This window comes from Pan paniscus, chromosome 5, assembly GCF_029289425.2.
Source record: "Pan paniscus chromosome 5, NHGRI_mPanPan1-v2.0_pri, whole genome shotgun sequence".
Lineage (NCBI taxonomy): Eukaryota > Metazoa > Chordata > Mammalia > Primates > Hominidae > Pan > Pan paniscus.
The window spans coordinates 156,877,459-156,893,445 of record NC_073254.2 but is presented as its reverse complement, the minus strand read 5'-3'; the positions used below and the strand labels follow the sequence as shown (position 1 = coordinate 156,893,445).

General features: G+C 45.3%; 2 protein-coding genes across 3 annotated transcripts in view; both read right to left on the bottom strand.

Moving 5' to 3' along the window:
• Nucleotides 1-479: 479 nt before the first annotated feature.
• On the bottom strand, nucleotides 480-4,228 carry SLC35D3 (solute carrier family 35 member D3). Its single transcript, XM_003827694.6, has 2 exons — nucleotides 3,251-4,228; nucleotides 480-2,234 (listed from the first exon to the last, which is right to left on the bottom strand). Exons 1-2 carry the CDS (start codon nucleotides 3,687-3,689, stop codon nucleotides 1,423-1,425), a joined length of 1,251 nt encoding a protein of 416 aa, XP_003827742.1. The 5' UTR covers nucleotides 3,690-4,228; the 3' UTR covers nucleotides 480-1,422.
• Nucleotides 4,229-6,655: 2,427 nt separating this feature from the next.
• PEX7 (peroxisomal biogenesis factor 7) overlaps nucleotides 6,656-15,987 on the bottom strand; it is a 97,488-nt gene continuing 88,156 nt past the window's right edge. Inside the window, exon 11 of one of the 2 annotated variants that reach the window (XM_034962929.3) lies at nucleotides 6,656-12,676. In XM_034962929.3, coding sequence (XP_034818820.1) covers nucleotides 12,608-12,676 — 69 coding nt within the window. In that variant the 3' untranslated portion in view covers nucleotides 6,656-12,607. The remainder of the gene's footprint in view (nucleotides 12,677-15,987) is intronic. The other variant, XM_008953041.6, reaches the window with a different exon arrangement.

The following is a 15,987-nucleotide window of genomic DNA, read 5'->3' as shown; positions in this document are numbered from 1 at the left end:
TGAGACGGGGTCTCGCTCTGTTGCCCAGGCTGTAGTGTAGTGACACAATCAGAACTCACTGCAGCCTTGACTTCCCCGGCTCAGGTGATCATCCTACCACAGCCTCCTGAGTAGCTGGGACTACAGGTGCACACCAAAATTCTTGGCTAATTTTTGGTATTTTTTGCAGAGATGGGGTTTTGCTACGTTGCTCAGGCTTGCTTGAACTCCTGAGCTCAAGTCATTTGCTTGTCTTGGCCTCCCAAAGTGCTGGGTTACAGGCATGAGCCATTGCACCACACCATTAACAGCTTCCTTCACTGGAAGATGCATTTCTGTTTTTGTTGTTATTTCAAACCAAACAGCTTTGTTAATTTAGGAAGTTTCCAATGGTGGGGCCCCTACACTCGGATACTATGACCACACATTGGAGGCAAACACAAACAACTATACAGCAACAATAGAACATGTGTCTAAAATAAATTTCTAACAATGTATCCTTTAATAGTTAGACTCATACTTTATTTTGACAAATTTAAGATAGAAAAATATCATAATGTGAATATAGCAGTTGCTCTTTTTGTAACATGGTTTGGGATGTGCAGTGAAACTTGAAAGGACTTGCTTTACAGGTGGTCCCTCTTCTGGCTGGGTTTCAGTTAATTCTGAATTATATTCCAGCCATTGCATTTGCTTGAAAGAATATTGGACACAGTAAAAAAAAGAACAGGTTTGGCATTCAATAATAAATATTATAAAGCAATGAACCAAAACAACTTTTAAAATAATTACTGAAAGCAAACTTCAGACTTCATGATTAAAGCTAAGAACTCATATTTTCAAAATAGCTTTAACAGTTTCTATCAATATATAATACAATAATAGGACACTTATTTTTAAAAAACAAGTGAGTAGAATCAGAGTAAATATGATATTTCAGATGACTATAAACAGTAAACATCAATTCAATATATTTATATATCATTTCAGCAATATACTCTTTGCCCAGCTGGCAATAAAAACTGTAGTTCTATCATCAAAAAATGCATCCCTGAATGTCATCTTTGAACTTACTAAGTGCTGTCATCATTTCTACACTCCATCTTTGGAGGGGGTGGCTTAGGGACTCTTGGTACATGCAGATATTTAGTTATGGTTATAATGACAAAAAGTAAATGTGCCAGGAGTCTGAAGCAGAAACGTTGCCTTACTTTGTTAAGTAGCTTCACATTCTTTTGTCTCTGTGATGCCTCAGGTGAAGTCACACTAAATAATTCACACAGGTGCTAATTTTGTTGCTCTGTGTCAGTACCTTTCAGCTTCTTTCTTTTCTTCCCTTTCCCACTCCTCAAAGAATAAAACGGGGAGGCCTCTCATTAAAACACGTCATTTCTAACATATAAAATAAGTGTATGCACATAGGTACGTACATGCACCTCCTTCTCAAGGACTGGGTAACTCCTCGTTTTCTATCAAATAATCCTTCTTCATATACCTGGTTCCCCTAACCAACCTCCACACCTCGAGGTAAGCATCTTTTAACGACCTCCTGCTCCCTTCTTCAGAGCTCCCAGCCACCAGCGGGACTCCTCGGGGGCTGCCCCTGACCTCTTGCCTGCTCTGCTGAGCGGGGCCACCTGCTGCCTCCCCACCTTCTGACCGGCCATTTCCTCCCTCCCCGGGCAGCTCCTCCATCACGAACGGCAGCTGGTTTCCACTTAGCTGCGCCTCCTCTCCCCGAGGCTGGGCCTCCAGGTCCTCGTAGTTGCTTTGCTTTCTGGTCTCCATGAACTTGGCCACACAGTAAATGATAGAGCCCAGGGTGTTCACCACCACGCCGGCAATGAACAGAGAGGTGGGCTCCACGTCGCTGAAGGCCACCATGCCCACCGTGATGGTGGCGATGCTCTTCACCACGCCCACGAAGCTGGTGGTCACGGCCGAATTGATGTAGGTGCAGTGCAGCGTGGTGAAGTTCATGGCGCAGCCGATCAGGATGCAGGCCACGAAGATGCAGACCATGGCCGGGTCCTTCCAGCCCGGGAAGGTCCAGGCGTGGATGGAGTCGGTGCTGGCGAAGGAGCAGATGACCAGCAGCGGGGTGGCAGAGACGGCGATGACGTACTGCGCGGTGAGCGGCCCGTGCTCGGTGTCCGCGCTGGCCTTCTGGATGAGCACCAGGTAGGCAGCGTGCACCAGCACCGCCAGCACTCCCGTGACGTACCCGATGGGGTCGCCCGTCAGGTCGCCGGCTCCTGCGGCGCACGAGGAGGACGGCCGAGCCCGGGCGGGAAGGAAAAAGAGAGAAGACAGCAGGTTGGCGTGGGCGGGGACCCACGGGGAAAACGCGTCGGGTAGGAAAGGAGACTGGGTTCGCGCCCCAGCTCTGCCCACCGGATTCCTGAGTGACAGACGCCCGCCGTCCCTCGGCCACCCGTGTCAAATGCGACAGCCAAACTCAGTGCTCAGAGCGCCTTCCCGCCATATCCCCGGGTCACTCCATCTTCCCCTGTCCAAGACAAAGGCCCCGGAGAGCGCAGATGCCCTCGGGGCAGGTGCTGTGGCTTCCCCGAGCTGGCACCGAGGTCACTTGGGCGCGTGGTACCTGCACCCCGGAGCCCCTGCCCCGTGGGGCACCAAAGGGAGAGGAAGCCCCAGCCAGTGGCCTGTAACCCGGAGCGGGCCAGGCGCGGGGGAGAACGCCTGTTCTGGCCCCCAGTGAAGCTTACCCCTGCCCAGGCTCTCGTCTCGCTCAGCACCTGGGTCGTCTGCTTCAGGGCCGCAGCCCCCTGCGCAGCACGAGACACCCCGCAGTAGCCCCGGGAACCTAAGCTTCGCCCCCATCCCCCACCTCCATTCCAGCCCCTCGTGACCCAAGGAAGTTCACGGCCCCCTCCTTCCGGCTTGGTCCAGGCTTGGAGGACTCCAGCTCCCAGGCTCAGGCGGCCCTCCCACCTCTCCCGGAGAATGGGGTGACAGGGGAAGACCAGGAGAGGGGGCGACAGGAAGGGCGATGCCGGGTGAAGCATGGGCGAGGGTCGGAAGCCAGGACATTAGGGGGCAGGGGGACTTGGTGGGGCGCTAGGGAGCTCTCTGGGTCTCGGAAGTCCCTTTTGCGAGCTGAGCGACCACTCTCAAAGCTCTCCGGCTCTCTCTGCCTCAGTCTCCCCATCTGGAAGTGAGGTCGTTGAACTCAGTGATCCCAGCGGTCTCTGCCCGACGGAGCGGGGTGGGTGGGGTCGGCTGGGGGTCGGCGCGGGGGCCCGCTCACCTGCCAGGGCGGCGCCGCAGGTGGTGATGAGCACCGCCGCCAGCACCCCTGGCGAGGGCGCGCCGTTCTTGAGCACCAGGACGCCGATAAGCATGGTGACCAGGGGCAGGCAGCGCTTGAAGACCACGTACATGGGCAGGCTGAGGCCGCGCAGGGACCAGAGCGTGAGGCTGGACTGCAGCGTGGAGAGCACCGCGACCCCCGCGAAGGAGCGCGCCAGGCTCAGACCGAAGGGGGGCACGGCGATGAGCCCGAGGCGCCGCAGCAGCTCCAGGCTCAGCGCCGCGGTGGAGCTGGTCAGGCACTGCACCAGGGTCAGGAAGGAGAACTGGTAGCGGCTGATGAGGAACTTGAGCAAGATGTTGAGGGAGCCCGAGAAGACCCCGTGCGCGATGGCCACCGAGATGCCCAGCACGCGGCCCCGGCACAGCTGCCGCATCGCGCCAGCCTCGCCGCACCCAGCGGTGGCGGAGCTCCGCGACCTGCGCGCGAGGAGCCGGGAGCAGCGGAGTGAGGGCGGCGGGGGCGCCCGCCCAGCGCGGCGGCGAAGGGCAGGGGGCGCCGGCTCGGCTGCAGAGGGCAGCTCCGGCCAGGCGTTCTTGCGGTTAGGCAGCTCTGCGTCCGACTGCCCCGCAGCTCCGGGGAGGCAGTGACGAGGGCGGGGGACTCCGAAAAGTGGCAGAGGTGGCGGGGGGGCCGGTCTGAGAGGAGTGGCGGGAATCCTAGCGACAGCTATTTGTAAGTGGGTGATGAGCCGCGGTGGGTTGTGTCCCGCGCGGTTTCACCGTCAGGGAAGACGCTCTGCGGAGGGAAGCGGGCGGCTGGGCGCCCCGGGCGGCTGCCGCAGGGCAGGACGGGGGCTCTTGGGGCGCGGCGCCCCTCTCCCCCCACAGAGCCAGCGGCTCTCGCTTGCCCCTTCCTCCTGGCCGAGGGGCTTGGGTTGGAGGGATCGGGACACAGCTAAAGATTTTAGAAACGGCGCATCAGGATCGAGCGCCGTTTATTGGTCGCAACAAGTGACGGCGCCCCCAGCCCCCTCGCCCCGGCGCTGCAGCGGCTTTTTCCACCCACTGTCCCTCCCGGTGCAGCGGCGGGACCTCGTCCAGCTGCCCGCCAGGGAAGCGAAAACCGTCGGTGCCGGCGGGCCCCCGAAGCTCCCGATCCCGGCGACGACGCCCGGGCATCGGAGGAGGAACCCGAGGCCCGGGGCGCTGTCCAGGGGGGGCCTCGGAGCCCGGAAGCTGGCTCCTTCCGGTGCCAGGCCACGCGCACCGCTCTCCGCAAGCCTTCCAGAGAGGGTCCCGGGATTATGCGCGCGGCTCCGGGGAAGCTTTCAGGGGGTTCAGTGGTCTCGCCCAGCAGCGGGGCCTGGTGGCGGGGACACATTCGAATTGAGGCAAAGATGAAAATAAGCAAACGCGCAGAAACGAAGTCACTAACACGAGTAGCCACCACCAGGAACCGAGGAGCTCGGGGGCGACGCTTCCCGAAGCGTGGGAGGGGAGGGTGGCTGCGCTCGCAGAATGGGAGAGTAGAGGGGGAGGGGGCGGGAACCCGGGGCCCCTCACCCTGCAGGGAGACTCCGCGTGGCGTTCTCCGGATCCCAGGGAACTGATCCCAGGGAACCCTCACCCTGCGGGACCGTCGTGGGTTGCTTTCGGAAGCAGGACAACCGGGAGGCGGAGGGCGGGGAGAGTCACCACCTCCCTGGGCCAGGGTTCACACCTTTGCACCGCAGGACTTGTGAACTGTGTGTTTCCTATATGACTAAGAGAAAAAAGGAATTCTAATTTTGGAGAGGGAGTAAGGCTTCGGTAACTCTTTGTTCTGAATTCAGTTCCCTGGAAAGTAACTCGCGCGGACCTGTAGTTAAATCAGCAGCAGCCAAGGGTTTCGCTCAGCCGAGGTAACCGTTAAGCGCCAGACAGTTTGGTTTTCAGGCGATTTGAAATTTGTGGCCTTGGCCAGGGTTTGGCTATAAGGGAAAGGTTCGAGATCGCTGCGCTCCAGCACCCCTTTCGTTCACCACCAGCAGTTTATTTCTCTTAGCCCCGGGAATCGTAACCTCCTAACCTTTTAACGCTGCATCACGTTGCCTTAATAGACAGGATCCATTTCTCTCGCGGTTCTTCTGTTTTCTGCCTCTTACTTCCACCTCTGTGCTGAACGCGACACTTCAGCCAAAGTGCTGAAGTCGTGATTTACCGCAACAGGGGAAGAAAAAAAAATTACAGCAGGGATCAGCAGCATCACAGCAGCCCTTCATTTGGGCCAGCATTTGGGGCTCTGGATGCTCACTTTGGTGAGCTCTAGAGAGCTCGGTGTCAACCAGTCCACCAGCTTATGTGCCCGGTGCCTAGGAGGGCCACCTCCCTGCTCCCGACAGGTGGGCACTCAAAAAAAGTTTGTGAATGGCCCAGGGTGCCAACTTTCCAGGAATAGCTGGAAAGCATTATACTGAAACACGTGCTTCCGGTTCTCTGGGGAGCCCTTGGTTTTTGTTGCTAAAACTTGTGGTTACACACTATTGGCTGTTTAAGTGACTCTGTTTTTGTAGAGTTAATGTTATTTAGGAAATAATGAAGTCTGAAGCACCAGTTCAAATTATGTGTATGTGTGTGGTATATTCAAAATATATTGATTAAAAACTCTGAAAATTAACTTTTTACAGACATCAACAAAGAACAGATTTCTGCTTCTAGAGACTATCCCAATGAAAGCATGGCTGCTTTAAGCCATCCTAAGTGCATATTATTAATATAAAGAAGTGGCTGCACAAACCTACTTTTGGAATGATTCATTTCTGCCCGCAATTATAATTGCATCCATTTGTGATACTAACATTAGGTAAAAGATTTGGGGCTGATTCAGCTATCTTACTCTTCTCATTTATGCAAGACAATTTAGCTTAATATTTGAAACCTACAGAGGCATAAAACCGCACATTTTCTCCACTTTGTTGCATGTAATTCTTTTGGAAAGAAAAAAACCTTAACCCCCATCTCCCACAAAACCAGATACTAGATGAGCTCCTTTTAAAAATTGTGAAAAATTAAGAATACCATGTTTAGCGAGGTTAAATGATCTAGATGAACAAAAATGTAGATCTAAAGGTTAAATAGCTATTTGACCTATTGGTATCAGGGTACCAAGGGTCTAGACTCAAGCACATCACCTTTGGAGCTACTTAATAAATATTAATGACATTAAATAAATCCTTTAGTTTATCCATTCATTCAACAAACATATAGTACAAGTATTTTGTGCTAAGTATTCTGTAAGCCACAGAGGACTCAAAGATGAACACAGCGCCTTCATCCTTAGCAACAGTGGGATTGTGTGGCAGAAAAGAGGGGAGCGCCAGGAGGGCAAGTACATCAGCTTGACAGCAGTAGCAGACAAAGCTTCCTGGAGAAGGAATTAAGTCTCTTTGAAAACTTATTTCATTATTTCTAATTATAAAAGTAACACAGGCTCATTGTGGTACATAAAAGAAAAACAAATTTATAATTAAGTAAACGTGCTCTCTTCAGTGTTCACCATCCCCAACCCTACTACACAGAGCTTGCTGTGTTCAGTGTGGAAACTTTCAGTCTTTTTTGTATGTATGTTTATACACACACAAACTCCCCCTTTAAAAAAATAACAAAACTAGGATATCATATATATTTGTCTATAATTTCCTACTTTAAAAAGCATATTATGGTAATTAGCCTTCTAGATAGTCTCCAGTGATACCCGCTTCCTGGTATTCACACCCTTATGTTAACTCCTCCCACGCTGTACCAGGGTTGGTCTGTGTAGCTAACAGAACCTGGCAGAAGTGATGAGGGTCACTCCTGACTTTAGGTTATACTGAGACTTCCATCTTGTATGTCCTTTTTTCTCTTGTGTCATTGAGTCTGGGGAAGCCGAATGCCACATTGTAGGGACATTCTGCCTATGGAGAGTCCCATGTGGTTGAGTAACTGAGGCCTGATAACCATGTGAATAGCTGTGATGTCACGAGAAAACCTGAGCTCAAACAACTCAGTTGTTTCTGGATTCCTGACCATAGAAACTGTGAGATGATAAATGTGTGTTGTTTTAAACTACTAAGTTTTGGAGTGATTTTTTACATATAAATAGCATATTTTTTCAAATGACTTATTCTTTTCAATAACTGTTCTACAGTATAACCTTTCTGTAGACAGGCATTTGGGTTTTAGCAAACGATGTAATGAATACCCTTGGACATAGCCATACTTCTACAGGTATTTTGGGAAAGGGGGAGAGAGGGAATCCTAGAAGTGGAATTGCTGGGTCAAAGGGTAATTTAAAATTTTGGCCGGGTACGGTGGCTCATGCCTGTAATCCCAGCACTTTAGGAGGCCAAGCCAGGCAGATCACTTGAGGTCAGGAGTTCAAGACCAGCCTGGTCAACATGGTGAAACCCTGTCTCTACTAAAAATACAAAAATTAGCCAGCTATGGTGGCACGTGCCTGTAGTCTCAACTGCTCTGGAGGCTGAGGCAGCAGAATCACTGAAACCGGGAGGTGGAGGTTGCTGTGAGCCGAGATCATGCCGCTGCACTCCAGCCTGGGTAAAAGAGTGAGACTCCATCTCAAAAATAATAACATAAAATAAAATAAAATAAAATAAAATCTTGATTTGTTACCAAATTGCCTTCTAACAAAGCATATAACAGTATTCTCACTTTAACCAATACTAGATATTATCAATATTTTTAATGTTTGCCAAACTGACAAGCAAAAATAAAAAGGGATCTCATTTTTAATTTGCATTTATCATTGAGACAGTCTGACTGAAACTTTTTGAAATGTAGTAAACATTTGTCTCTCCACTTCTGTGAATTATTTATTGATATCCTCGTCCAATTTTTGTTTGGTTGTCTTCTTAGTGATTTTTTTTTTTTTTTTTTTTGAGACGGAATTTCACTCTTGTTGCCCAGGCTGGAGTGCAATGTCTCGATCTCAGCTCACTGCAACCTCTGCCTCCAGAGTTCAAGCGATTCTCCTGTCTAGGCCTCCTGAGTAGCTGGGACTACAGGCGTGCACCACCACATTCAGCTAATTTTTTATATTTTTAGTAGAGACGGGGTTTCACCATGTTGGCCAGGCTGGTCTCGGAGTCCTAAATTCAGGTGATCCACCTGCCTCGGCCTCCCAAAGTGCTGGGATCACAGGCGTGAGCCACCATGCCCAGCCTTCTTAGTGATTTTTAAGAGCTCTTTGTTAAGGTTGGCTATTAACCATCCATTCTATATATGTTGCCAGTATATCCTTTTGTTATGTCCTCCTCTAGCTTTGCTAGTGATGTGTTTTGCAATTTTAATTTTTGTATGTTGTCAATCTTATTCTTTAGTTATTTAATGGGACTTTTATTTATTTTTATTTATTATTATTATTTCTTGAGATGGAGTTTCGCTCTTGTTACCCAGGATGGAGTGCAATGGTGCAATCTCGGCTCACTGCAGCCTCCGCCTCCTGGGTTAAAGCAATTCTCCTGCCTCAGCCTCCCAAGTAGCTGGGATTACAAGCACTCGCCACCATGCCTGGCTAATATTTTGTAGTTTTAGTAGTGACGGGGTTTCACCATGTTGGCCAGGCTGGCCTCAGGTGATCCGCCCACCTTGGCCTCCCAAAGTGCTGGGATTATAGGCTTGAGCCACCACGCCCAGCCTAATGTGACTTTTAAATTATGGGTAAGAATTTACCAAGCCAAGAGCAGGGCAGTCCAGGCACATGGACCAGCTGAAAACCTGCATCACTTACATGAGGAATTTGTGAGCACACTGGTTTTGTGTGAAGAGAAGCGGTGCTGCAGACAGAGGCAAGGGCTATCCCCAGAGGACCCTGGCTGCTTGGTTAGTAAGCTTGAATTTTTCCCCATAGGTAATCCTATAAGCAGAGAAAGGTTTTATACTGAAATTGATGTAATCAGATTGCATTTGAGATCCATCTCCGGCAGCTGTGTTGAGAAGGATGGCTCTGAGGACACAGAACTGGAAACAGACACACCATTTAGGAAGCTGCTGCAATTGTCCAGAGAAAAGCTAATGATGGCTTGAACTGGGGCAATGGTGGTTGGATTGAGGGGAAGAGATATAAGGGAGCAGTGATTAGGGGGTAAAAAGGATCTCATTCGATGTGTGTGGAGAAGTGGGAATAAGGGAAGGACCAAGGATGGTGTTTAGGTCTTTAGCTTGACCCAAATGGATCTTTTATAACAGCTTGACTTTTGACAACAAATGAAAAGGCATGTGTAGGAGTAAAAGCTGGGTTAGTAGGCAAGTGAGTTTGGTTGGAACAAAATGAATGCAAAGGCTTGTGGGAAACCCAGGTGGGGAAGGTAGGTGTACAGATTTGAGAATATTCAGTATTAACATGAAAGTAAAAAACAATTAAGTGGATCAGCATATACAAGGAAAAGCCTGTTAAGTAAGAAATTCGAGTTCATTTTTGGAAGAGCCAAATTATTGCTAACATACACAGTTAAGAAGTGCCAAAGGCAGAAAGGATAGCTGACTCTCAGCCTGGATCTCCCTGGGTGTGATGGACCTTGGTAGGGTCACTCCAGACTAAGGTTCAGCTTAGCTCTTGAGACTTGGAAACTCAATTCTGTCAATTCTCTCAGGAATAATCAGGTAGAACCAGAGAGTTCTACATCTTAACTATTTCTCAGTGTGCTAATTTCTGTTATTCCTAAGAAAAGGAGGCTATGTGGCAGGACCATGGGTTTGGATTCAATCATTCCAGATTTCAAATTCGTTTCATTATTTTTTCGCTATTATGACTCCTGAGAACATTGGCTTCCTTGTCCTGAAAACAAGGAGGGCTACCTTGCAGGGATGTTATAGAGATTAAAAGTGATAATATATATAAAGCATCTTACACGGTGCCCTGACCACAAATCAGTAACTGAGTTCCCTGCAAGTGTAGGAGGAGTTTGTGGGGAGGCAGACAAGATGAAAGCTAAGAGCTCAGCAGCCAGGAGACAAATGCTGATTTCCCAACCCGGAAAGAATGACTGGTCATCCTCTGAAGTCCAAAAGCTGCTTAGCTTGTGAGCTACCAAGGATTCAAAAATCTTGCACATTGTCTTTCAGGAGAGAATCCAGGTCTGCTCCTCAGAGTTTCCCAATTCTAGTTCCAGGGAACCAACTGGATAAGCATTCACCCACTCTCATATTGATAGACTCCAAGAACCTGAGTTATATATTATGAAGCCAATGATCTAAATATCTCTAACATCCCTGGAATAGAGGGAAAAGAATAAATCAAGGGAGAGGTTAGTTTTTAAATTACAAGTCTTTGTTTCAAAAGATACGTGATAGAACATTTTGTTAATAAAATCTCTTGCATTCTAGAAGGAAAGGAAATAATTTCATTTCATTGTAAATATTATCTGGGTTAGATATTTTCTGAGACAAGGTCTGTCACCTAGGCTGGAATGCCTTAGTCTGGGTCACTGCAGCCTCAACTTCCCAGGATCAAGCAATCCTCCTGCCTTAGCCTCCCGAGTATCTGGGACTACAGGCACACGTCACCATGCCTGACTACTTTGGGTTGGATACTTTTAGGGTCTATCACAAATTCTGCTAATACAGAGAACACCCACTGTAGACCCACTTTTACTGACCACACATTGGTGTAATGCCATTAGTTCATATACAGGCAAGCAGGAAGAAAAAAGGCTGTCAAACTCATCAGTGTGACAACTCTAAGGATGTGGTTAAGCACCATGTTCCCTGCAGTATACTTAGGTTAAGCAGTGTCCTCTTACGGGTCCTCTCAAAAGCAATCTGTATTGCTGATTTAAGAACCAAAAAAAAGCTGGGCACTGTGGCATGTACCCATAGTCCCAGGTAATTGGGAGCCTGAGGTGGAAGGAGGGCTTTCAGCCTAGGAGTTCAAGACCAGTTTTGGGCAACATAGTGAGGCAACATAGTGCTGAGCCCCTTCTGTTGCCTGTGCCAGGCAGGGTGGTAGGGCCAAGCCTGGCACAAGGACAGAGTCTGCCCTCTAGGCTATAGGCACTGAACTGTGTAACTGATCAGATTTCCTATTTATGAAGCTAGAAACCTTAGCGGCAAATCTTTGGCCCAGTCAGTAGTAACTTTACAGGACTTTGAGGTATGTATACTCAAGCCCCACTCTTGCCTCCACTTTCTGTCTTTGGTTCCACTTCTTAATTTATGCTGTTTTGTTTTTATATCTTAAGCTGTCTTAAATTTTTTCTGCAACAAGTAAACAAGGAAATCTATAAAGAAGACAATATACATATATTTTAGTTTATTTTTGCTCTGATTATTATGAGCGTATTTTGTTCTTTAAAAAGAACTTAAGAATTATAATCTTTGCTATTTATAGCATATCTTAATATTATGTAGAAAATATAAGTGTTATGCAAAGTAGTTTGTTTTGCTGATTTTTCCTCTTTAACCGACTTTGTTTGTTTTTTTCAGTTCATCTGCACCTAGAGCTTTTTCAAGAAAACTTAGGGAGGTGGCAAGGAGCATGTATAGCTGTACTTAGGCCTGGTTTCAAGGGCAATAGCTAGAAGCCTTAGTAGGACCTAAAATTTTTTGTTTAATTGACAGTTTTAAAAAATTTTGATATAGAGAAGTGGGAAGACAAAATTATAGAGTCATGGGTACAATATCTAAAAATGTGTGAATAAATTCTAAAAAAAAAAACAAAACAGTAAGCTCTTAGCTCACAGCATTCCATGTTCTTAAAAACATGGCACCAGTCCTTGACAGAATCTCATTTAGTCTATGTGTCAAGCACTGAGTAGATGCTCAATAAACAGCTACTAAACAAAAGAATAAATTAAATATATTCTAGTGTCCTGTTACTGAACCATAGATATATCTATATTACATATAGTACTATATTCACATATACAATGTATTAGAAAGGGCAGTCTTTTGGGGGAAGTTATAAAATGATAAATGATCAATAGATAGTTTATTTATCACAGCAGTGATTATATTTTACATCAAAAATGACAAATTAAAAATGAAATATATCACTATCTATATAAGTATAACCTACTGATCTCCCATATTTTAATCCATTTTATGACCCAGAGACTACATTTTAATAGATATTACAAGATATATCATAACGTTAATTATTTCTTAGAATTTTAAATATGGCTTATGTATCAGGCTTAACGAGTCAGCTAAAGTCTTTATCAGCTCCCTCAAAACTGATTCCAGGGTAAATTGGGAAGATTTGAAATCTGAATAGCATATAAAAGCATAATGTCTATGTTTTCCATAGTTAATTTATTTGCTGTTAGGCAGTTCTTCAGCCAACATCCTCTGTTTCTGACCAAAGTAGTGTATCTCAAGCAGGAATAGTAAGACAAGCAGGGTCATAGATCTTTATTGTTTCATCCCAAGAACAGTCAGCCACCTAGAAAACAAAAATGAAGTAAGAAGAAACGTATTTAGACATACAAAAATTCAAAATTGACAGCAAAAACCCAAGTCATTTAGAGTGTCGTAAATCATCCACTAGTAAACATATTTTTGAATAGGGAAAACATAGGGCTAAGTTTTTGATAAAAGGTCCATATTCCCTTTTTAGGATATACCCCAGGGTATTCCAACTGATTCCCATTGATTGAGTATATTCCAACTGGTATATTTCAATTGATTGAGGTTTCCTATAAGAATGTCCCCCACCTTCACTTCACCCAACAGCTACATAATTCCCTACTATCTGAGATAAATGTCGAAAAGATACGTTCCAGACTGTGAACAAGATGCTGTGCTCAATATTGTGGGACTGGAGAGGAAGATAAAGTAAAGCTCTTGCCTTCAAAAAATGGCTCATTCAAGACTGAGTGTGGAAGGTGCACTAACAGAGACTCTTAGGGGGACTATATGATTCCAGCTGGGACAGTGTCAGACAACTTCACAATGCCATGGCATTCCCACTGGACCTCTGTAGGAGGCAGACATAAAAGACAAGGACATTCACATCTACAGAGCCATAGGAAAACATGAAGGGAAGAAAGTCCAGGGTGTTCAGGAACTATGCATTAAAAACTTAGTGAATATAGCAATGTCTCCGGGTATAAAATTAATATATGAAAACCACTGTGTTTCTATATACTCGTTTTTTAATAGAAATGGATGAGGCAATTTTTAAAATTTATGTGGAAATGCCAGGACTTAGCCAAAAGAATCTGAAATGAAACAAAGCTGCACTACTTAACACTAGCTGACTTCCAGACTCAGCACGAAACTACTGTAATCAAGACCGTGCAGGATTAGGATAAAGACAAGTAGATCAAAGGAAGAGAACAGAGTTCAGAAATAGGCCCCACACTTGGACAAATGGCTTTCAACAAAGGTACCAAAACAATTAAAGAGCAAAAGGAAAAAATAGTCTTTTCAAAAAATGGTGGCAGAACAATTGAATATCCATAGGGAAAACAGTGAATCCTGACCCCAACTTTGCACATAAAAATGAATTTGAGATGGACCACAGACCTAAATATAAAAGCAAACTGTATAACACTTTTAGAAAAAAAAAAAGGAAAATATATTCTCAATACAGAGGTAAGTAAAGATTTCTTAGGGATACAAAAAGTAATAATCAAAAATTTGGTAAGTTACACTCAATCAAAAATAAAACTTTTGCTCATCAAAAGACACTGTTAAGAAAATGAACAGGCAAGACACAGTTATATAAAATATTCATAAAATATATACCTGACAACTTGTATCAAGAATACATAAAGAACCAATACAACTCAATAATAAAAGACAATCTAATGAAAAATGATGGGCAAAAGTAAGCACATAAAAAAGTACTCAACATCATTAGGGATTAGGGAAATGCAAATAAAAATGACAATGAGATACCACCATATACTCACATTATGGCTAAAATTAAAGACTGACAACACCAAATGTCAGCAGGGATGTGGAACAGCTGTGATCACATACATTGCTGGTAGGGAAGGTACATGGTACCACCATTTTGGAAAACAATTTGGCCGTTTCTTACCAAGTTAAACACATACCTATCTTTTGACCCAGTAATTCCACTCCCAGATATTTGTCCAAGAAAAATGAAAACATATGTTTGCAAAACAATGTAGACACGAATGTTCATAGCAACTTCACTCACGATAGCAAAAAATCGAAAACAAAGCTGGGCAAAGTGGTTCATACCTGTAATCCCAGCATTTTGGGAGGCTGAGGCAGATGGATCACCTCAGGTCAGGAGTTCGAGACCAGCCTGAGCAGCATGGTGAAACCCTACCTCTACCTAAAATACACAAAATGAGCCAGGTGTGGTGGTGTGCACCTGTAATCTCAGCTACTAGGGAGGCTGAGGTGGGAGAATCGCTTCAACCTGGGAGGCAGAGGTTGCAGTGAGCCGAGATCATGCCACTGCACTCCAGCCTAGGCAACAGAGTGAGACTCTGTCTAAAAAAAAAGGAAAACAACTAAAATACCCACTAACAAAAGAATCGGTAACAAATTGTAGTAAATTCATACAACAGCATGTGCTCAGCAAAACAAAGGGAGGAATTGCTAACAGGCTCAGTACCACGGGTGAAGCTCACAGGTAAGAGGCCAGAAACAAGTGAGGACATACAGAAGAGTTCCTTATAGAATTCTAAGACAGGCAAAACTCATCTAAGGTAAACCAACAAACAAACAAACAAAAAGTCAGAACAATGTTACTCTTCTCACCTGGAGGGAAGGGTGGGGATAGGGGAGATTGGAAAGGGGTAAAAAGAAAACTGGGGGCTTTCCCAGTTTCCAATAACTGGGATGATGTGAATTTCACAGGCGTATCTATTTGTCAAAAATGTATATCTAAGATTTGTAAATTTCAATATATGTTAATTATACCTAAAAATAGTAAAAATAATGTTAGCGATAACTAAACGATGTGTGAGAGTACAGGAATAAATAAAATAAGAATGTTGATAGTTGTTCAAGCTAAGTAATGAAGTTCATTATCCGATTCTGTTACTTTGTATGTTTTCAAAATTTTCCACAATTTAAAAAAAAAGAAGAAAAGAAACAAGGTAGGCAGTAAAATGAAAGATGAAGTAGCAAGAGAGTGCTTTTGACCAAAAGTATTTGCACTCCATTTCCCAGCCTTTCATGGTTATTACAAAGGCTGAAAATTACACAAGAGAACCCTCGTTTTGACTAATGTAATTTCTTGGCTATCACTAATTTTGAATACAAGAACCATTCAAATTGGAGTAATATTAGCTCCTTATCATTCACTACCAATATTCTGAGATCAGAATCCAAGCTACAGAGAGCATTATAGACTTTTTAGTCAAACTTTTAAATTTAAAAACCACACTCTTCAAGATCTGGTTGTTCCCACTTCATTTCTCATTGCACCGGGCTCACACCCCAAATCCAAGCATGCTGCTTATGCCTCTTCGCTCTTGTTCCTTTACTGATCACTTCCCTTTAATAACTCCTCTTCTCCCTCCCTTTCTGTCTGCTCCTCTGTCCCCTTTGCCTTGCTCTGCCAGAGATGTCTCTTTTTTAAAAAATCAGTTTAGGTATCATCTCCTCTATGAAGTCATTCATTGTACCCATAATACTTGATTGTACTTATTTTCCAAACTGAAGACAAAGAATTGTCTTCAGCTCTTTGAGGGCATGGACCATGTCTTATTAGAACATAACTCAATGAATATTGGCTCAACAAATTAATTTTATAGATTACAATTT